The sequence below is a fragment of the Vigna radiata genome, chromosome 7 (assembly GCF_000741045.1).
Source record: "Vigna radiata var. radiata cultivar VC1973A chromosome 7, Vradiata_ver6, whole genome shotgun sequence".
In the NCBI taxonomy this organism is placed as follows: Eukaryota; Viridiplantae; Streptophyta; class Magnoliopsida; order Fabales; family Fabaceae; genus Vigna; species Vigna radiata.
The window spans coordinates 7,139,472-7,147,071 of record NC_028357.1 but is presented as its reverse complement, the minus strand read 5'-3'; the positions used below and the strand labels follow the sequence as shown (position 1 = coordinate 7,147,071).

At 33.8% G+C, this 7,600-nt stretch overlaps 1 protein-coding gene across 1 annotated transcript; it reads left to right on the top strand.

Moving 5' to 3' along the window:
* The first annotated feature begins 2,010 nt into the window (after window positions 1–2,010).
* LOC106767778 lies at window positions 2,011–7,271 on the top strand. Its single transcript, XM_022783043.1, has 5 exons — window positions 2,011–2,386; window positions 3,442–3,618; window positions 3,721–3,952; window positions 6,679–6,782; window positions 6,872–7,271. Exons 1-5 carry the CDS (start codon window positions 2,225–2,227, stop codon window positions 7,115–7,117), a joined length of 921 nt encoding a protein of 306 aa, XP_022638764.1. The 5' UTR covers window positions 2,011–2,224; the 3' UTR covers window positions 7,118–7,271.
* The last annotated feature ends 329 nt before the right edge of the window (window positions 7,272–7,600 follow it).

The following is a 7,600-nucleotide window of genomic DNA, read 5'->3' as shown; positions in this document are numbered from 1 at the left end:
TAACATGCTCATACATTAGCTAATTGAAAATACATATATGCATTTTTCTTTTAGGACCATGATATTTTAACCACCTTTTTTAATAATTTTTTGACAACAGATTATATATCATTATTTTATTGGTTCGTATATTTGAAATGGATCAATCACAAGCTACCACATAAGCGACTGTAAAAAAGTTGTCAAAAAAATTTGTTAAAGATACATTTTCCTTTCTTTTAGGTCACTTAAACGACATTCACGAAGAGTTTAATAAACTTCTCAATTCAAGTTTGGACATTGTTTCTTGAGTAATAACTCAATCCTCACACTAACATTTGAGTGGTATGCTTGATAAACTTTGCTTATCACTTACGCCATGCACCTCTTTGTTATTTAAAATATTTCCTAAAATCTTATTGACACTCATAAAGCTCTTTGTTACTTATAATACTTCATAACCCTCATCAATACTCTATTCGTTGAACATTTACCTAATTATTCAAAGAATAAAACTCTAAGTTCAAAAAGACTCTTATATGAGAATCACTTTAGTAATTGGTCCATACTTAAACAAAATATGCAAAAACAACAATTTGAAAAAATTATATATATTTCTAAAATAAAACCTAGTGTCTTTTTTCTAAACCATAATTTTATTGTCATTTTGTTACCGTGATCCTATATTATACTCTAACTTTCTTGAAACATTTTGTTTTATTGCTAAAATAATATAACTAAATATTATATTTAATGATTTAACTTAACTTATTAGAAGATTGATTAGTGTCAATGAAGTGTTTTTAGTACTAAAATTGGTCAATGTTTCGGTTGCAAGGTCAAGTCACTATTAATGTCTTCACAATTTGTCTTTTAATGTCATCCGAATTCGCTTTTTGGTTTCCTTCTTCTCCAAGTCGGGTGGTTGGACACCTCTCAAAAGTTCTTTGACGCTCAAGTCAATGTACAGTTCGTCTTAAGCCGTCCAATGATGTCTTTACAAGATGATTTCTTGACCATCTGATTCATAAAATTGGACCGATGGAAAATAACGTTAAATAACGCACCTAAATCGTGATGGTTCAGTGGTCGTGCGATCCTTCTAGTACAATCAACATTAATGATTTTAAGAACATTATCAATCTTTATTAATATTAGTGATATCACCATTATATATAATGAACCCATCAATCTTGGTTGATATTACGATTAATTAACCAATCAACCGTTATATATATAATATCTATATTTGTAATTTCGTTGAAGAGAGACTTGAAACATAATTAGCCCGAGAAATCCACTTTCAATCATTAACTTCAACAGGTAGTGCAAGGGACACGAGAAAGGAAACAGAAAAAATGAAAATATTATATATGCATGGATGCTTTTAGCAATTCCACAATTCAAAATATATTTATGAAAATATCTTTATGTGTTATTTAGGGTATAAATAGTTTAGATTGTATTATACTATGTAATTATTATTAATATATGATTTTCGTCAAACTAATCCGGACATATTTTTTTAAGGATGTAAATTAGGATAGGTTAAGATTATATGAAGTTAATTTAAAAGCCAAATTTTAGATTATTCAAAATGTCAACAAATATACGAAAACATTTAAGTTATTATATAAAAATTATGTATTTATTTACACAAAAAGTTATAAGGTAAACTTATTCTAAAGACCAAATATTAGTTAGACTAGAACATTGATTCTTTTGACCCCTAAATTTTGTAATTTGTCAAAAAGTTATTTCTCGAACATTTCAACCAGTCATTCTTTAATATTACTGTATCTTTGGATCTTATTAGCCATGTATTCCATTTAATTATTGTTTTTATCTCAGTCTTAATTTAAGTTATTCGTGAGAAATTCAAAAATAGAAATTATATATGCAGAAATGCTTATGATAACCCAGTTTTCCATATATAGAAAAAGTGAAAATTGAGTTGATGAATCACGACGCGCATGGGATGAGCGGATACGATAAAATAGGGCATGAGTTGCACGCGCCAATGAATGCGCCCAATCCCCACTCTCTCTCTTCAACGACCCTTCAAAATATCTGGCTCACATTACCCCAAGATATTATCTGCCGGATGACGTGGCACCCCAACGACGGCACTGACACGTGTAAAAGCGAAGCCATGTGGAGCCTTTTTCCTTCCCCGCATACACCCTCTCTTCCCCTCAACCGAACATAGAGGGTTTCTTCTCCGCTGAAACTCCGATCACGCTTCATGGAACCGCACGATCTCCGTCGCCACCTCTCGCCGCCGCTCTTCTCCGATCCGCAACCATTGCCTGAGTACCTCACTCGCTCAAGCTCTGACTCCTCTGCTGTCACCGTGGAGGACACGTCCAAGGACTTCTCGTCTCATTCCGCGCCCGCTCCGCTTCTGGTAACTTCACTCCTTTCCAATTCCTCTCCCCAACATCGTAACGGATTTTTTTTATTTCGCTTTTGTTTCTCGATTTTGTGGTCGGAGCTTGTGTTCAGGGGTTGATCTTAGAGGTTTTTAGCGTAGCTCGAACGGGAACGTGCCTGTAATTAGCCGTTTTAATTCTTGGTCTTTTTAGTGCGTCCGCGTTTTGGTTTTTTGGTGTTTAAGCGCGCAATTTTGCTTCGCATGCTTTCGCTGACTGTATCTGATATTTGTTGGTTAAATTCTGCAATTAATTAGTCGAGAATATCTGAAATCTGAAAACAGTGGAGGTAGGGGAGTAATTGTACTGATATAATGAATACAATCATAATCGTGTTATGAATTTGCGGACAGTTTTCTCTTCTGTAAGATTTGAGTTTGACCGTGGATGCTGACACTTTGAAATCAACTTTGTTCTTCAATCTCTTATGTTTGGCCTCTTAAATTGTGCTTGTTCGCCCTTTTGTCCAAAATTGTTTATACCGTTTAGCATCTGTGGTTTGGCATATGATTTCAGTAGCGGCAACGGGTGTGCTTTTGGTTTGTATCTACTGTTTAAATGGAGATATTCTCTGGTGTCCCTTTCTCCTTGGCACGTCAACTCGTATGTGCATCAAAAAGCTTATTTTTATTCTAGTTGAAGCTTATGTGAAATACTTGAGCAAGCTTTAGACAGTTCAATGAAAAACTTATAGATAATGAGAGATTTAATTCAGATGAAGCGTCATTTAAATACTTTTGATTGGCTCTTAGTTTTCAGATTATCTAGTCTTTTTTATTGGAATTATAATAAAAAAACATGTTAGTTGTATAGCAACTAATTTAGTTCCTACATGGACTTAAATGCTTGGTACTTGACATGACTTAATTTCAAAGGCTATTTACAAAAGCTTATTTGTTTGCTGATAAATATGATGGTTTGAAATTCTCAATCTTAAATTGTATTCCATGATCGTGATTTCTAGTGAAGGTGGAAATTTTTCTCTTCATTTTGTTGGCAAAGACATACTAAGCTCAATTTTCTTTTCCAGGATCAATCAACTAGATGGACGGATCAGCAGCACAGTCTATATATTCGTTCTTTAGAAACCTCATTTGTGAATGAATTGCATCGTTCTATGCGTTTACGTATTTGGAGCATAAAAAATAGCACAGATGAAGCATGTCAGTATAGAATTTTGCGAAATTCACATAATATGCCTAAGCAGGTCAGACATAAATTCAAACATCATCTCTGTGGTGTGGATGTATGTTAATTTTTGTACATCTCCCTGCACGATTATGCTTTATTATCTTTTTGTTGCTTTCAGACCCTGGCTCTACAAGATGCCTTCCAGAAGAGGATCAACCTTGAAAGAATTTCACCTTTGTTTGAGAGCACTGCTGATTCTCATATTCTTACAGGAAGTCAGTTTGAACTTGCATCTGTGGATAGAGGCTGTAGTTTGGGAGAGCCTATTAACTGCAAGCATGGCTTGCTTTGTGATCAGGAAATTCATGCAAGAGGAAGTTCAACATTAGAATTGGCTTGCAGTACTACAGGTACCTTCAATATTATTTCTTTTAATGCACATTGGCCATCCTGTATGCTAGAATGTGATACTTTCTATCACCCCATAATTTCTTGATCCTTCAGTACATGGCTGTCATATATATACAGATTGTTTCCTTTCTCTCTCAAAACACCTGCATATAGTTCAATCAGCAGTTACATTATCAAATTATTTTGGTCAGTTATTTAAGTTCACAGAACATGGAGTTTCTCAGTTTTTATGGGGTCTAAATTATATGTCTCGTACCAAATAACAAAGGACGCTCTGTATGAATTAGTTTTGAGTTTACTTGCTGTAAAAACTTATCAATGATGGCTCGTAGTACTCTTGGTTCAGGATCTGTGGTTATAGACTACTAGTTATATTATGAAGTTAATATTTTGTTTCTGGTTAAAGGGTGTTCCTTGGCAGTTGGCACAATGGTAAAGTTGTGATCTGGCTGCAGGTCATAGGTTAAAATCCTGGAAATTATATTTCTGCTTGCAGGGGTAATATTGTACAAGTCTACCCTCCCTAGACTGCACTAGGTTGAAAATATTTAGTCAATCCGCATGTCTTTATGCTGCTGTTGATGATGGGGTGTTAAATATTTGAGTTGAGCACTTATGTTCGGGACTGACTCATGAAAATAAGAGATAACTAAAGTTTAACTACATTATTTAAGAGTAAAAAATCTAAAGCTTGAGCTAGGCGTAGTTTAACTTATACATGGTTTGATTATCTTTTCAATTGGATTTAACTCTAAATAATTTTATTCGTTAATTAGTATTCAATTATCAATTGATACTTTCATGTTAGTAAGTGAAGTAAAGTTGTTTAAAAATATAATTTTATATTCATAATAATGACTTAGAATCTGGAAAAGAAATTTTTGATGATGAAAATGGTATAAATATTTTTAAGAAAGTTCATTGTTACTGTTGTAGCTAAAGTTATTATGTCCTTAAGCCAGAAGCATTCAAAGTGTATATTTTTTCCTATTCCTTCTTACAAAATGCTTCAGATTATTTATGGATGAGATGACTGTTAAAGACTTCCTCTTTTTCTGGTAATCAACCTTGTTAAGCAAGGTAATGCCAACTAGGAAACCTCACCCTATGTTAACATCGCAGAGAACAGCACCTTATACTGTGCTTTTTGTGTTTACTTATCTTTCATGGGTCTTTAAGTATCTGAGCTTGACTACAAGCATAGGACTACACGTAAGGCCTAAAAGTCTGGGATTGGCCTATTGCAAATCTAAGTCAAATTTTACCATTTGGAAGGAAATTTCATTTTGGTCACGTGCCTGAATCCATCCGTGATTCCTTGATGTCTGCCAATAACAGAGTAAATGAGACCAGGCGGTATAACAGCCCCTTCAACTCAAGCCTGAAGGCAAAGAGCCTAAAACTAGGATCATGTTCAATTTCAGCATGACAAAGCCGGACAGTCCAGTTATCCGCTTAAAATTTGATTTATTGGGTTATATATAAGTTAATAATGTACAGAATTATGACTTTCCTTGTAAATACTAAATAAGAGTACAACTATTTAGGTAATTAGGTAATACATACAAATTTGAACTACTTTGTACTAATTCGAGTCCATAAATCTTGAGCATGACTCACTTAAATCAAGCCTTAACTTTTAAGTTTGTCTTTGTTTGTTTATGAGCCAGACTTTGAATAAACCACAAACAGTGGAAATAATTTACACCACTATTGATGACAGTGGACTTCATCTATTTACTACTCTAGCAATAATGGTACTTTATGTTTTTTTCCCATTGTATATCCTTGTGTGAATAAAAAAGGAAACATGTTTTACAGATAGAAGTAACTATGAATTACAATTAAACCTGTCATATTTCTCATATTTATGCATGATATGTATAACTTTATGTGCTATTTGTGTTTATAACTTTGTGTTATTTGTGTATCTCAGTTACGTTCTTGTCGGTGAATCAGTTCCGCAGTCAATATTCTTTTTAACTTTTAATTGCATAACCACATTGCATTTAGGATTTTTTAAGAAAATGGAAATAATTTCAAATGGTGCTTGCAATTCCTTTTAACATGTACTTAACACGGATTAAGAGAGTCCATTTGCACAAGACATTTCTTTTGGAATAATAATGAAGCCTGGGTGTGTAAAATACTCTAATTTAAACTTCAAACCAACCTTGGGTGGGGGTGGGGTAGGGGATGAGTGAGACAGTATATTTTGATTATGGGCCTTCATAATATACGATGAAGTTTATTTCTATGCTGAGAGTTCGAGATTTAGTGTGGATGATTTATGTACTTCTCTGCAAAAGCCTTTGTTTCTCGTACATACAATGGGTTTACAGAGTACCTCGGCTTCTGTTCTGCTGTTCTAATTATGTACTTGTAAGTTAACTTTTGTGAGAAGTAAATTAGTAATCTGTCCAACTTAAACACGGAGCTATTGCTTCATCCATGGACTAAACGATCAGTGTTTAGTAATACAATGCATGTAGTTCTTAAAGAACAGTATATTGTCAAATAGAGCATATCAAAATTTGAATGTTGAATCAAATAAGAGCTGTCTTGAACTTTAACTGAGTGGGAGCAAATATTTGTTTTTTCGTAGTAACCTTTTAGATAATTTATGTGAGACTACATGATAGGGAATAAAATTGTTCAACAGATTCTTCTGTAATTTTTCTTTGATTAATTCAATCATTCTATTTTTTCTATGTATTTTCAATAGAGGTCACCGATCAAAACTTCAAGGATGAAGAAGCCAAGTCAAGCTGCATGCCTTTGGTGAAAAGGTTGAAGAAAGCTGCAGCTGATGGTTCAAGCAGTGATCAAGTAGAGTGGAATATTTATTCTTTGTCTGATAAAGGTCCTAAATAACTTGGATTGTCTTGCATATCTTTTCAAATTCCTTTAACCTGCAGAGTGTGCCGTTTGGAAAACTTCACACACCAGATGTTTCAATTAGTAGTAATGGAATCTCAGAAAATAGAGGACATGAAGTGCTATCAGAACTCCCAGAGTCCATTTCGCAAAGTCTGATCTGCCGTACTTTCTTAGGGGAAGGTGAGAGAATATGCAACACATTGAACCATCAGCTTTTACAGTGGATGCTGATAGAAATTGAGAGAACTGACAATTTGCATGGTGCTCTTTCAAGAATTTGTTGAGACTTCTGTAAAGGAAAATCAAACGTTACACCAACTCTATTCTTGTGGAATTTTGCGCTGGTTAGGTTATCCATGGGTGTTTGATGTAACATAGTGTAACGGATAAACTATAAATAGCAACTTGCCTAGACAAAGTAAAAATTGTGATTTTATATGATTTTTTGTCAGCGAATTTTTGGATAGTTAACGAACCGTTTAGGTATTCCAAGATTAGTATTACATCTCTTTAGGTAGCTTCATGATGTTTCATTACAATAATTGTACCTAAAGTGGTTGAAAAGATAAAGTTGGAGTTGTATTTTTATCAATGATTATTATGACTTTCTTTTCTTAGCAATGAGATTTATTATTTAGGATCTGCCATCTGTTTATGTGCGTTCAACTATGGTTAGCTAACATTTTTTCTCCCCATTGTTTCCCATAGTTTTTAGGCAGTGCTGCAATTAAATTGTCCATCATATCAAAATGTTCTGTTTAATTAGA

Bases quoted from the DNA above. Each gene is read 5' to 3' on its own strand.
- LOC106767778 (XM_022783043.1), top strand. From the start codon at position 2,225: ATGGAACCGCACGATCTCCGTCGCCACCTCTCGCCGCCGCTCTTCTCC. The intron at 3,619-3,720 runs GTCAGACATAAA...TGTTGCTTTCAG, and splicing joins CACATAATATGCCTAAGCAG to ACCCTGGCTCTACAAGATGC. The intron at 3,953-6,678 runs GTACCTTCAATA...TATTTTCAATAG, and splicing joins ATTGGCTTGCAGTACTACAG to AGGTCACCGATCAAAACTTC.